At 45.7% G+C, this 15,122-nt stretch overlaps 1 protein-coding gene and 1 non-coding gene across 3 annotated transcripts in view; one reads left to right on the top strand and one right to left on the bottom strand.

Moving 5' to 3' along the window:
- Positions 1-15,122, top strand: part of ltbp3 (latent transforming growth factor beta binding protein 3) — an 81,888-nt gene that overhangs the window by 62,533 nt on the left and 4,233 nt on the right. Inside the window, exons 17-26 of one of the 2 annotated variants that reach the window (XM_056237888.1) lie at positions 1,681-1,803; positions 2,229-2,351; positions 4,434-4,553; positions 4,646-4,774; positions 4,863-5,033; positions 5,132-5,215; positions 5,303-5,431; positions 12,904-13,041; positions 14,399-14,539; positions 14,799-14,957. In XM_056237888.1, coding sequence (XP_056093863.1) covers positions 1,681-1,803; positions 2,229-2,351; positions 4,434-4,553; positions 4,646-4,774; positions 4,863-5,033; positions 5,132-5,215; positions 5,303-5,431; positions 12,904-13,041; positions 14,399-14,539; positions 14,799-14,957 — 1,317 coding nt within the window. The remainder of the gene's footprint in view (positions 1-1,680; positions 1,804-2,228; positions 2,352-4,433; positions 4,554-4,645; positions 4,775-4,862; positions 5,034-5,131; positions 5,216-5,302; positions 5,432-12,903; positions 13,042-14,398; positions 14,540-14,798; positions 14,958-15,122) is intronic. The other variant, XM_056237889.1, reaches the window with a different exon arrangement.
- On the bottom strand, positions 13,089-13,161 carry trnam-cau (transfer RNA methionine (anticodon CAU)). Its single transcript has one exon. It is a non-coding gene; the product is annotated as a tRNA-Met (tRNA).

Here is a 15,122-nt window from a genome sequence, read left to right on the forward strand (position 1 = left end):
GTTATATTGTGTCATGTTTATCAAAATAAAACTGATTAAACAACGTTGACTCCACTTCATTGATATAGGCTTGAACTTTATTCTTGTTCAAACAGATGCTGTAGCCTATGAAGTAGTAAACTATTGAATGAAAATGTGTCTGAAACATCTGTGTATTTGGCAAATATTTAATTTATTTCACTTCAGCTGTGGTAAAGTATGCAAACACCACGTGAGCGGTCACTACGGGAACCAGAAAGTCTCCGTTTGCAGCTCCTCCCCGCCTGCACGCGGCAACTCCCGCCGATCGGTAACATCCAGCCGCAGCCGATGTCGAACACACCTAATGACATGAAACGTGACCAAGACCGCGTGCGGGCGGGGAGGAGCTGCAAACGGAGATGTGAACTCGGACACTTTCTGGTTCCCGTAGTGACCGCTCACGTGGTGTTTGTATACTTTACCACAGCTGAAGTGAAATAAATTAAATATTTGCCAATTACACAGATGTTTCAGACACATTTTCATTCAATATTTTATGTACTGCTTCATACACCATAAAGTTCAAAATAAGCCTATAGCTACTATCAATGAAGTGGATCGACGTTTTTTAATCAGTTTAATTTTGATAAACATAACACAATATAACATCACGACTACATGAAAAGAGTGTTTACTGTTATAAAAAAAAAACTGATTTGTGAGCTTTAGTGGAACTAAAGCAAGGTGTGCGAATAAACACGAAACGCATGTGATCGTTGTCATGCGGTGAATCCGGCGAATCGTGGAACAGTTGTGACGTCATCAGAGCTTGTGCAGCTGCTCTTGAGAAGCTGCGCTGGCTGAGTCCTCCGGCTACTCTCGAATCGCTCTCGCGGTACTTTGATGGCATTCGTCACAGTCACGTGGCGTCGGCGCTGTATCAAGTCGGACAAAATTTCTAACTGGCATGCACTGCTTCAAGTCAGCCGCCGATCGGTCTGCGCAGAGCTGCATGAAGTCGAACAAGCCTAAGACCAAATCATGACATCATCAAACAATCCTGAAAAATATCCCACAAAATATTAAGCAGCAACATTTTTTTCAACATTTAGAATTATAATAAATGTTTTTTGAGCATCACATCAGCATATTAGAATGATTTCTGAAGGATCATATGACACTGATGACTGGAGTAATGATGCTAAAAATTATGCTTTGCCATAACAGGAATAAATTACGATTTAAAATATATTCAAATGGAAAAGAACAATTTGAAATTGTAATAATATTTCACAATATTACTGTTTTTTTACTGTATTTTTGCAGTAGCACCTCAATGCAGTACATGAGATCCACGGGGAGGAGTCGGATCAAGATCCAAGGGGTGGAGATGGGTAGGATTAGGGGTGGGTTTAGGGATTAGGGGTGGGTTTAGGGATTAGGGGGCGGAGGTGGGTAGGTTTGGTATATGTAAGGTGGGAGGAGTTGGATCTGGATCCGACTCCTCCCCGTGGATTTCATGTTCTGCAGTGAGGACCATCTCTATTTTTGAGCAAATAAATGAAGCCTAGGTCAGCACAATCTTACGTTTGATCAGCAGTGCAAGTCAATAGACATGTTTATCTACCTGATGCAAATAGGAAAGGTGATAATGTTTTTGACAAATAAATTTGACAATAGCGTAATCTTACAAGAGATGTCTGTGTTTCTCTCTATCAGATGTCGATGAGTGTCAGAAGCGTGGTGTGTGTCTGAACGGCCGTTGTGAGAACTTGGCAGGATCTTATCGATGTCTGTGTAATGAGGGCTTCCTGCCTGAGGCTGACAGCAAAGGCTGCAGAGGTCAGTGGCACACAGCCAACAAAACTAAACAGCATGCTGTTAAATGGAAACTTAATCTGGCCATTCTAAGGGCCAGTTCACACAGAACGCGTTTTTGCTGTTAAAAAAAAGCGCAATGTCTATAAACACATTTTTTAAAAGTTTAACTTATTTTAACTTGAGCACCACATTTCGCTGTGTCATGCACGAGACACTGCGAAAGTCCATCTAGCGTGTGTTTACATAGAAAAACAATGGAAAAGTAGCGTAGTGGAATGGAAAGACGCTTTCTGTGTGAATGGCCCCTAAATGATTTTAAATTAGATTTTATTACTTCCTGCACAAGTTAATTCTAAAGATAAATATACTGTGCAAAACTTTTTAGTTAATACATAAAGAGGGATTTAAGCATGTGTGTGGTTATGCGTCTGTTTGTCTCTCCACAGACATCAATGAGTGTCAGGATAACCGTCTGTGTGCTAATGGTCACTGCATTAACACTGAGGGATCATTCCGCTGCCAGTGTTACTCTGGTTACCAGCCTACACAAGAGGGAAGCCACTGCGAAGGTCAGCTCGTAATGACTAATCCAACACCCCAAGACACAAACTCAATACTGCACATAACACTGCAATATCTGTACACTTAAACAGAAAAGTACAGATTGTGTTAAGGGTGGAATACACTACATGACTTTTGCCCTGATTTTTGCCCCTGTTTGCACTCCGGACGATTTGACGCTAGTCTGCAGATTTTGGACAAAGTTTACAGATTTCACAAAAAATTGCATAGATGGGCACAGACTCCGATGTGATTCTATCCAGTCAGAGGATTTGAAACATGTTGGATATTTTGAGCCGACTGTAGAACACACATTGTTTGTTCTGTTCAGAACGACTGATAGTGTGCGATCCACAGTCGTTTAGTGCATGATGTTTAGTGCATTCTCTGAAACAATTTTAGCAATTGTATGATCCCTAGAGTTTTAAAATTTGTTCAGATTTTAAAAGTCGTGTAGTGTATTCTAGCCTTTAGCGTGACTGACACATAGTACTGGCCAATTGTTAAAGCTGCAGTCTGTAACTTTTGGCACTCTAGCAGTTAATAAACAGATCTGCATGCGTCTTCTGGAAGAACATTGTAGCCATAGCTAGCTACTTCTCTCTGTTTATGTCTATGACGAGTCACGCAGGTACTGGGCAACTCCGCAGTGGTACCAGTCTAAAATAATCTGAATATAAACACTTATTATAGGTGTACTGTAGTGCTTCAGGATAAGACAAAAACACAGTTTGGAAAATGGATTCATGATGTACTCGTTTATTAAATACATTTTGTAAATTTTTAACACAAACAAAGTTATGGACTGCAGTTTATAATAATTATTACCCAATTCCACAGACCAGGCTTAAGCCTAGTCCCAGACTAAAATGCATTATTGAGCTGTTTTAAACTTGCACTGATATATCTTAAAATATTTCAGTGGCATTGTTTTTTTTTTTTCAAGGCACGTGCCTTAATTGTACTAAGCCCTAATCCTGGCTTAATCTAAGCCCTGTCTCTGAAACCAGGCCTATGTAACATGTTCAATAAAGCTAATAGTCCCCTAATTAAAAAAGTTTGGGTGGGTAAGATGTTTTTAGGTTTTTGAAAAAATCACCAAAGGCTGATTTTATTTGATGAAAAATACAGTAAAAATAGTAATATTGTGAAATATTATTACAATTTAAAATAACTGTTTTCTATTTTAATATATTTTAAAATATAATTTATTCCTGTGATAGCAAAACTGAATTTTCAGCATCATTACTCCAGTCTCCAGCAGTGTTGGGCAAAGTTACTTTTAAAAGTAATGCATTACAATACTGTGTTACTCCCTAAAAAAGTAACTGTGTTACTTAATTACTTTTTACAAAGTAATGCGTTACATTACTTTTGTGTTACTTTCCCACCTGGGCTGGGCTTGCTTGTTTGTTTTTAATAACAAAAATAAAAGAAATCTTCAGAAATAAAAAAATGAAACAAATATGATATAAAACTCATTTTTGCTCATTTTATGGTGCAATTGGATCATCGCAGGTCAGCAGCAAAGACAATGGTTAATAAAGTGAGATTAAATACATAAAGTATATTTGTGTTATTTAACATTGCATAATCTTCTGAGTTCGTATTTTACTGTTTTTCTATTTTTATATCTTTTTAGGAATATTGAATCTGTTTTAGTGCCAGTGAGATGAGTAAATGCATGCTCACATTTAGTCTAGAACTACATGTTTACCCAGCGCACACAACTCCTCTGCACTTACTCACGATTTCTCTCAACATCGGGACAAGAGATCTGTCAGTCAATAAATGGCAAAACAAACTAACTTACGTTTGAAAAAGTAACTCAGATAGTTTGGTGTATAAATATTTTTTGTGGAAACCGTGATACAATTTTTTTTTTAAATCCTTCGTAACATTACAAATGTCTGTACTGTTACTTTTGATCAATGTAATGCAGCTTTGCTAAATAATCAAATAAATTTAGTTAAAAACATGTACTGAGCTTTTGAATGATAGTGTGCATATTTTATAAACCTAATATAGCTGAAACAATTCACTAATGCACACGATATGTGAATCAGTAATATTGTTTTTGATCTGTTTAGATATTAATGAGTGTGAGCGAGCCTCCAATTGTCAACGAGGACGTTGTATCAACTCGATGGGCTCTTACCGTTGTGAGTGCCAGAAAGGATACATGCTTGTCAGTGGCCGAAGGTGCCAGGGTATGGGATTTCACACATTTTACATTTCCCAATTCTCCGTCCTGGGCCCAGCCTTGGTCCTCTTGTTCACCCTTTCACTCTTTCTCTCTCAGACATAGATGAGTGCGCTGTGGAAAGGGGTCTGTGTCAGCCTCACGGCGTATGTGAAAACAGACAGGGTGGATATGTGTGTGTGTGCAACGATGGTTTCATACTGTCTGAAGACAAACACAGCTGTGAGGGTAAGAGTTGCTCTAGTTAATAAGTGTGTTTGGTGATCATATGAAATTGCTTTTGTCTTTTTTTAACATTGGTTTTTTCCCCACATAGAGGTTGAGATGTATCTGAATGATAAGAAGGAGTGCTACCTAAATCTGGATGACACTGTGTTCTGTGACAGTGTCCTGGCAACCAACGTTACTAAGCAGGAGTGCTGCTGCTCTATCGGTGTGGGATGGGGAGATCACTGTGAGATCTATCCCTGTCCCGTCTACCACTCAGGTGAGATTACAGACAAATACAGGGATTTATTGATGGATAAAAAAGGTATTGGTCCATCAATCGGTGTATAGGTGTTTGATTGATGTTGTCTGTTGTAGCGGAGTATCACTCTCTATGTCCAGTTGGCAGAGGATTTTACCATGAGGAAGGAAAAATAGATTATGGATTAGCCATGCACAGAGGTATATGCGCACACATATGTGTATTCACGCACACAAACACACACTCCCTCAAATAATTACTGAATTTCTTTCTTTCCCTCTTCGTAGACATTGATGAGTGCGTATTGTTCTCTAATGAGATCTGTAAGGAAGGACGCTGTATGAACACACAGCCTGGCTTTGAATGCTACTGCCAACAGGGATTTTACTATGACAGCAATCTACTGGAATGTATCGGTAAAATCACAAAGACAAATATACGCACTTGACTGTCCAAATACACATTTACGTGGGTTAAGTAGATGTTTTTAAATGAAATTAATAGTTTTATTTTTTTCAAAAAAAGAAAAAAAAGAATTAAAATTAAATTCAATTTATGCTGATCTTTTGAACTTCCTATTCTCAAAAAGAATGCTGAAACTGTTTTCAAAATTGATAATAAATATTGTTTCTTGAGCAGCAAATCAGATTTCTGAATGATAATGTGACACTGAAGACTGAAGTAATGATTCAGCTTTGCCATTAATGGGATAAATTACTTTTTTAAAAATATATTAAAATAGAAAACAATTACTTTAGTTTGTAACAATATTTCACAATATGACTGTTTTACTGTATTTTTTATCAAATAAACTTTTGAATAGTAGTGTACAAAGGCACAATATTTTGTACAATGATATGATTTGTTTACAATTACAAAGAAATAATACTTATTTAGTTAATTATTAAATAATAATTGTAAATCTTTTTCTACTTACTTTTTCATGCATTGTAATATATATTTTAACTATGTACAGTGGTTCAGATAGTGGTTGTTATATTAGATGATTTACAAAAAAACAAGAGTAAAAGTCATTTTCATAAAACTAGTGTGAAAGCCAAGTTCCCTTTCGTTGTCACTCCGAGTTCCGTCGGATGACGACGAATGGGGGTTTCGCTTAGAAGCCAATCAACTTCAAATACTTCAAAACGAGCCAATGGCAAAGAAATGCCATGGGTCTGCGGAATTTGCATAGCGTAACTCCGCCTCACCTCGTGAGTATATAAGGAGAACGCTGGCAGCAAACCGGCATGTTTTCGCTTTGGAGCCAAGTTAATCCTTCGTTCCACAAGCCATTCCTGAAATTGTCAGTTCTTCAAACGAGCAAGATTCTCTGGTGTTGGTGTGACGGCGATCTTCGGCGAGCGCGCACTTCCTGCTTATCTGTCTGTGGTTCGACAGCGAGTGTGTTTCTCCCCGAGCGCTTCAACACAATCAGGTTTCTTTTTCTCACAAAAGAGCTTGCACGTGGCACGTCTTTTTAAAGATGCCTCGCCCGTGCACTTCTGGTTGCGGTAGGCTGGTTGACGACTCTGATGGGCACGGGTGCTGCATAGTGTGTTTGGGCATTGATCACGCTAGAGCAGCACTCGTGGATGACTCATGTTCTCTCTGTGGGAACATGACCATCGCAGCATTACGGTCAAGACTCGGTGATCTCGCAAGAGTGAGGGTCCCCTCATCCACACCCCGATCTACTGACTCTAGAAATAGAGCTAGTACTTCGGCTGGTGGCCAGGGTGATCTGAGGGTGACGGTTTGGAACCAAGCGCCGACTATCAGTCCGTGCCCAGCCGCACCCTCTCCAATGCTGCAACCCGTGAGTGTTCAGGGGATTCCGGCGAGATCATCTTCGGGTGTCCCGCGGGTTTCCTTTGGCGCTCCAGAGGAAGATGCCATGTCTATTGCAGCATCACAAGGTGGGTCTGAGTCTGCTGGAAGTGAAGACTCATCACAGCTGCCGCCTTCGGGTGTGACTACAGTTGTGCCAGAGTCAGATCCAGAGATGACGGCCATGCTGTCTCGAGCCGCCGCGAGCATCGGGTTAGAGTGGAACCCTCCGCCCTGCCCCGAGCGCTCGCGGCTGGATGATTGGTATTTGGGTCAGGCTGCGGATCCCCGTCCCCGTCAGGCCCCGATACCTTTCTTCCCGGACGTGCATGATGAAATCTCGAAGTCCTGGAAGACTCCCATGTCTTCCCGCGACCGCTCGATGATTTCATCCGCCTTTCCTCCCCTCGATGAGGCCGCTGCCCGTGGGTACACTGGGCTTCCCCCGGTCGAACGCTCTGTTGCGATGCAACTGTGTCCTCAGAGCGCTTCGTCTCGTGGTGAGCCAAAGCACCCATCCAAAGCCTGTAGGTACTCGTCTACGTTAGTGGCGAAGTCCTACAGAGCTGCGGGACAGGCAGCCACCTCTTTGCATGCCATGGCCATTCTGCAGGTCTACCAGGCCCAGATGCTCAGGGACATGCACGAGGGTAGGACAGACCCAGGGCTCTTCAATGAGCTGCGCGCCGCCACCGACCTTGCTCTCCGAGCGACGAAGGTGACCGCACGCTCCCTGGGTTTGGTGATGTCCACAGCCGTGGTCCAGGAGAGACATCTATGGCTCAATCTTGCCGATATGAAGGATGCCGAGCGGTCCCGGCTGCTCGACACCCCCATATCGCAAGATGGCCTTTTCGGCGGTGCAGTCGAGGACTTTGCCCAACAGTTCTCGACTGCGCAGAAACAGACTGAGGCTATCAAGCATATTCTGCCCCGACGGCCCGCTGCTGCCTCCACCCAGCCGACCGGGCAGAGTACTCAGTCTGTTCGCCGCCGAGGGCGCCCTCCTGCGACTCCCGCCCCTCCCGCCCGGCCCAAGCAGCAGCCTCCACCCGGGCCCGGTCGCGGAGGAAGTCGCAAGAAGGCGCCCCAGCCCTCTCCAGCCCCGCCCCCCGCTAAACGCCGGGCCAAGCGGCGCTCCTGAGACGGGCTGCTCAGGGATGACGTGTTTTTCTCAGGAGGTGGTTGCAGGACCACTCCTTCCCCCGGTGGAGGGCCGGGGGAGAATCTTTTGTTCTCCACTCCCCGCTGCTCACCCACGGGTGGGCAGTACCCTAATGTGGTTAAAGAAAGAAATAACACGTTCATCCCTGAGCACACAGAGTTCTTGGACGACACGGTGCGCCGCCCCCGGGCCGAGCACCCCTCGTCCTCCTCTGTCCCAGAGTCGGATGACAGTGCGTGCCGTCCCCGGACCGCACCACTCTCATCCCCCTCTGTCGCCAGACCCCTGGCAGAGCAGACCCCCGTGGAACGTTCGTCCTTCCCTGGTCTCCTCTGTCAGGGCGCGGTTCATGACTGCACCCCCACATCGGGCCGCTATGCCGTCCACGTCTGGGTCAGTCATACCGCCTCGCTGCCCCACCGACGGGAAGTCTGTGGTTCGCATGACCCCGCTGGTTCAGTCCCTGGGAGCCTGGCTAGAGCTTCCCAACCTGTCCCGCTGGGTCGCACGAACGATCAGGCTCGGCTACGCGATTCAGTTCGCGCGGTCTCCTCCCCGCTTCAGGGGAGTCCGCTCCACTTTGGTCGGTGGCAATGCCCCTATCATGAGAGCGGAGGTTGCTACCCTGCTGGCGAAGGGTGCGATCGAGACTGTCCCTCCAGCCGAAATGAAGACCGGCTTCTACAGCCCGTATTTCATTGTCCCGAAGAAAACCGGTGGGTTACGGCCAATCCTGGACCTGCGCGTTCTGAACCGCTCCCTTCACAGGCTGCCGTTCAAGATGCTCACCGCCAAACGCGTTTTCGAATGTGTGCGGCACCAGGATTGGTTTGCAGCGATCGACCTGAAGGACGCCTACTTTCATGTCTCCATTCTCCCTCGACACAGACCGTTCCTTCGGTTTGCTTTCGAGGGTCAGGCATATCAGTACGCAGTTCTCCCATTCGGGCTAGCCCTGTCCCCTCGCGTCTTTACGAAGGTCGTCGAGGCAGCCCTTGTTCCCCTCCGGGAACACGGGGTTCGCATTCTGAACTATCTCGACGACTGGCTGATTCTAGCTCACTCTCGAGATCAGCTTTGCGAACACAGGGATTTGGTACTCCGCCATGTAGCCCGTTTGGGCCTTCGGGTCAACTGGGAGAAGAGCAAACTTTGCCCCGCGCAGAGGATCTCTTTTCTCGGTATGGAGATCGACTCGGTCGCCATGTCCGCGCAGCTTACGAGCGAGCGCGCGCAGTCACTGCTGACTTGCCTGAGACAGTTCGAGGGCAAGAGTGCGGTTCCACTGAAACTTTTCAGAGGCTCCTGGGGCATATGGCATCTGCAGCCGCGGCAACGCCGCTCGGATTGCTTCATATGAGACCGCTTCAGCTTTGGCTTCGCGACCGAGTCCCGAGGTGGGCATGGCAACACGGCACGCTCCGAGTACCAGTTACTCCGACCTGCCGTCAGACCTTCACCCCGTGGGGGAACCTCAGTTTTCTACGGGCAGGAGTGCCTCTGGAACGAGCTTCCCGGCATGTTGTTGTAACGACAGATGCCTCCACCACGGGCTGGGGTGCCATGTGCAATGGACGTGCTGCCGCGGGCTCCTGGACAGGACCCCACCGCTTATGGCACATCAATTGCCTCGAGTTGCTGGCTGTACAGCTCGCCCTGCGCCGCTTCCGAGCCGTGCTCTCGGGCCAGCATGTACTAGTCCGATCAGACAATACCGCGACCGTAGCGTACATCAACCGTCAAGGTGGTCTGCGCTCCCGCCGTATGTCGCAACTCGCCCGCCACCTCCTCTTATGGAGTCAGAAGCATCTGAGGTCGCTTCGAGCCATTTTCATCCCTGGAGCCCTGAACTGTGCAGCCGACGAGCTGTCACGGCTTCAGCCCCTCCCCGGAGATTGGCGACTCCATCCCCAGACGGTTCAGCTGATTTGGGACCAGTTCGGGGACGCACAGATAGATCTGTTTGCCTCTCACGACTCGACCCATTGCGCCCAGTATTATTCCCTGACCGAGGGCACGCTCGGCACGGATGCTCTGGCGCACAGCTGGCCGCGGGGCCGCAAATATGCGTTTCCCCCAGTGAGCCTTCTTGCGCAACTCCTGCGCAAGGTCAGGGAGGACGAGGAGCAGGTCACTCTGGTCGCGCCGTACTGGCCCACCCGGACCTGGTTCTCCGAACTTGTACTCCTCGCGACAGCACCTCCTTGGCCGATTCCTCTGAGGAAGGACCTCCTTTCTCAGGGACGGGGCACCCTATGGCACCCTCGTCCCGATCTGTGGAACCTCCACGTGTGGCTCCTGGACGGGACGAGGCAGGTTTGAGTACCCTGCCACCAGCGGTGGCGGCTACCATCACTTCCGCTAGAGCGTCGTCCACGAGACACCTCTATGCGTTGAAGTGGAACCTCTTCGTCAGCTGGTGCTCTTCTCGCCGAGAAGAGCCCCGGAGTTGTTCGATCAGTGTTGTGCTTTCCTTTCTTCAAGAAGGGTTGGAGCGAAGGCTGTCTCCCTCCACCCTTAAGGTCTATGTAGCCGCTATTGCCGCACAGCACGACCTTATAGAAGGTAAGTCTTTGGGGAAGCATGACCTGATCGTCAGGTTCCTGAGAGGAGCGAGGAGACTGAATCCTCCTCGCCCTCCTCTCGTACCCTCTTGGGACCTCGCAGTGGTCCTAACTGCCCTGCGTAGTGCTCCCTTTGAGCCTTTGCAGTCAGTCGAGCTAAACTTCCTATCTATGAAGACAGCGCTTCTGACTGCGTTGGCCTCCGTTAAGAGGGTGGGGGACCTGCACGCATTCTCCGTTGACGAAGCGTGCCTAGAATTCGGGCCGGGCTATTCTCACGTGATCCTGAGACCCCGGCTTGGATATGTGCCCAAGGTTCCTACCACTCCCTTCCGGGACCAGGTGGTGAACCTACAAGCGCTGCCCCCGGAGGAGGCAGACCCAGCCTTGGCACTGCTCTGTCCAGTACGTGCTCTTCGCATCTATGTAGACAGAACGCAGTGTTTCAGGACCTCAGACCAGCTCTTTGTCTGTTATGGTGGGAAGCTGAAGGGAAAGGCTCTCTCCAAGCAGAGGTTGTCTCACTGGATAGTGGACGCCATTGCTTTGGCATACCAGCAGCAAGGTCGACCGTGCCCCCTTGGTGTGACTGCCCACTCCACCCGGAGTGTGGCATCCTCTTGGGCTCTAGCGCATGGCGCCTCGCTAACAGACATCTGCAGAGCTGCAGGCTGGGCAACACCTAACACATTCGCCAGATTCTACAATCTCCGAGTGGAGCCTGTGTCCTCTTATGTACTCGCTTCAACCAGCTAGTACCGGACCCGCTCAGGTGTCTTCGCTTGCTCGCCATTCCACTCTACGGACTGGATACGTGCGATATTCTCCTCAGGTGAGCTTCTCCGAAAGCCCTGAGCTCCTCCAGCACTCCTGACGTCGGCGCCAGTGTCTCTTGCCTGTGCGTCGGCTAGGTGCCTCCCGTGTGCATGGTACCTCCCGGAGCTACCCCCACATGTGTATTCCCACTGTAAGCCTCTCTGAGCATGTGTCTTTCCCTTGGCAAGCCATCTTGCCACCCCTGGGGTTGAAATACTCCACCTGCGGCTGGATACCCCAGTGATTCCCCATATGCATCCCTCGGGGTCATATGTGTATTTCTAAGTCCCCCCCTCTGGGTTGGCAGTAATTGCATACTTCCCTAAGACCTGGGATATGCTCCCCAGTGTACCTTGGTATTCCTGTGTTAAATAGGAGTCCTTCGTCCGTGCTAGTCTCACGACAGGGATCTCAGATTTACGCAGGGCACTGGAAGACAGCTGAGAAATGGCGTGATTAGACTGGTATCCCCATTCGTCGTCATCCGACGGAACTCGGAGTGACAACGAAAGGGAACGTCTCGGTTACGGATGTAACCCTCGTTCCCTGAGTAGGGAACGGAGACGTTCCGTCTTCCTGCCACTTCCGCTGTACCGCGGGGATCGCCTGAACTCAGGTTGGCTCCTCAGCGAAGAAACATGCCGGTTTGCTGCCAGCGTTCTCCTTATATACTCACGAGGTGAGGCGGAGTTACGCTATGCAAATTCCGCAGACCCATGGCATTTCTTTGCCATTGGCTCGTTTTGAAGTATTTGAAGTTGATTGGCTTCTAAGCGAAACCCCCATTCGTCGTCATCCGACGGAACGTCTCCGTTCCCTACTCAGGGAACGAGGGTTACATCCGTAACCGAGACGTTTTTCTTTGCTGCGGTACTACCCGCTAGTGGTAGAAGGAAGGCAAGGCAAGTTTATTTCTATAGCACATTTCATACACTATGGCAATTCAAAGTGCAATCACAAAATAAAAGCAAGGAAAATTCAAACAGTTATTCAAAAGCTTTACATAGAAAGGAATTTTAATAATCACACTACAGCAATTCATAGAGCTTTGCATAGAAAATAGACACAAACAAAAGCAGGGGGAATTAAAGCAGTTATAAAATGAATTTAAAGGAGATAAATGATACAGTTATAAAATTAATTAGAGTAAAATGAATTAAAATAGTAAAAAGATGATACATAGAATAAACTTCTCATCTGGCAAAACACCGGTGTATGTCTTATTTTGACTCTGAGATTTCCCCATGACGGTCAGTATTCTTCTGTGGATTTTCAGTAGTACCAGTGGATTATCTGAGCGCACCAGATTAATAATCTGTACTAGTCACCAAAGTGATAGGAAGGATTTTTTTGTCTGGATGGATTTCTTTGTCTGCCACTAGAGAGCAGTAGAATGGCACAGCACTTCTAACACACAAATCCATCAATAAACCTTAAATCTCTCAAACTTGTTGAACTCAAACACATTATCAAATTCCATAACAATATTCTTTTTCTCTCTTTCCCTCTGTAGATGTGGATGAATGTCATGATGAGTCCCTGTGTACCAATGGTCATTGTGTGAACACTCGAGGCTCATTCTACTGCACCTGCAACCCACCCTGGGTCCCTGATGCCGTCAACAAGAAGTGTGTCTTTCCCACAGTTACAGGTAAGTCTTTCTAATGCGTCACATTAAGTAGTAAAGCAAAAACCTTTTGCCCCGTGTGAGGCTCGAACTCACGACCTTCAGATTATGAGACTGACGCGCTGCCTACTGCGCCAACGAGGCTGTGACTCACACTGGCACAGGAGGCTTTATATAGTGTCATAGCCACATGATTCTATGTGAAAGAAAAATAATTTGCTCGCTTATAGACTAGATTTTGACTTGATTTTGACTCTTTACTTTTTTTCACCTTGGAAACATTCTTCTCAAGTGGAGGTTCAAAAAGTTTCAAAAGCAGTTTGTCATATATATTAATTTACAAATTATTGATTTAATATATTTTATACATATTATATTTCATATTAAATATGATATTAAATATAATATTTATATACTATCATTTAAAAGTTTCCATTAAAAAATGTATCAAGGTTTTTTTTTTAAAGCAGCACAATTGTTTTCAACAATGATAATAATGAGAAATGTTTTTTTGAGCCTCAAATCAGCATATTAGAATGATTTCTGAAGGATCATGGGACGCTGAGTAATGTGAGACTGGAGTAATGATGCTGAAAATTCAGCTTTACCATCACAGGAATAAATTACATTTTAAAAATATGTGACCCTGGACCACAAAACCAGTCACAAGTCGCACGGGTGTATTTGTGGCAATAGCCAACAATACATTGTATGGGTCAAAATTATCGATTTTGCTTTTATGCCAAAAATCATTAGGATATTAAGTAAAGATCATGTTCCATGAAGATATTTAGTACATTTCCTACCGTAAATATATAACAAATATATTTTTGTGAGTGGATGCAGCAAAATAGCGAACAAAAATGGACAACTTCAAAGGTGATTTTCTCAATGTTTCGATTTTTTTGCACACTCAGATTCTAGATTTTCAAATAGTTGTACCTCTGCCAAATATTATCATATCCTAACAAACCATATATCAATGCATAGTTCAGCTTTAAGATTATGTATAAATCTCAATTTCAAAAAATTGACCCATGTGACTGGTTTTGTGGTCCAGGGCCACATATATTCAAACAGAAAATAGTTATTTTATATTGTAATAATATTTCACAATTTTACTGTATGTTTAATCAAACAAATGCAGCCTTGGGGATCTTAAGAGACTTCTTTCAAAAACATCTTACTGACCCCAAACTTTTGAACGGTCATGCATTTTTGCTTTAATTATAAATTAGATAAATGTTAACCATTATTTAATTATTGTATTTTAATAATTGTAGACTCAAGTATTTGTCTGGTGGCGAGTGTTTCCATTACGTTATGATGTAATGACATTTACTGGTCATATTTCACTGTTTCAAAAATGTTTTTGCTGTAGGTGTGGATGAATGTCAGGACCCTGCTAATTGCAAAAATGGCCACTGTGTAAACACCCAAGATTCCTATTATTGCATCTGCACTCCTCCCTGGATTCTAGCCACCGACCGCAACAGCTGTGTCACACCTGAGGAACATGCGGGTGAGTATAGATTCACGAGATCATCACCGCCATAATAACAGATGCCACAAATTTTTACAACGTATCGTTCAAAAGGTAAAGCATATTTTGAATGTGGCCGAGAATTTGACCGTTCTCCCTGGAATAGTAAAGATGAAATAACTCCAAGCATTTATTAAAGTTCTCACCCAAGACTGTGTGCTTCTGATATCTCTCTCCTTGTCTTCCTCCCTCCTTCTTTTTTCTCTCTATCTGTCCTTCTCTCTGTATATCTCTTTAGTAACGGGTGTGTCTGTGGTGCACCTTTCAGATGTGAATGAGTGTGAGGATCCCTCCTACTGTAGGAACGGGAGATGTGTCAACACTCCCGGCTCCTTCCACTGCATTTGCGAGCAGCCACTCACCTTCAGTGCAGCCCTCAAGCAATGCGTCTATGATGGTGGGTATCACAAGTAACCAGCATGCAGACTTGTGATGGGTGGAAAAAGTTCTTGTTACTTGTTTAGCCTTCATGTGGCTTGGCAGTCCAGAAGCTTTTGCTCTGAGCGTCGGTTGACCACATGACTGCTGAGCATTAAAGATGTTTTAGCTGTGTTAGTCTTTG

Source organism: Rhinichthys klamathensis, unplaced genomic scaffold (genome assembly GCF_029890125.1).
Source record: "Rhinichthys klamathensis goyatoka isolate OS25496 unplaced genomic scaffold, OSU_Roscu_1.1 h1tg000501l_1, whole genome shotgun sequence".
NCBI lineage: Eukaryota > Metazoa > Chordata > Actinopteri > Cypriniformes > Leuciscidae > Rhinichthys > Rhinichthys klamathensis.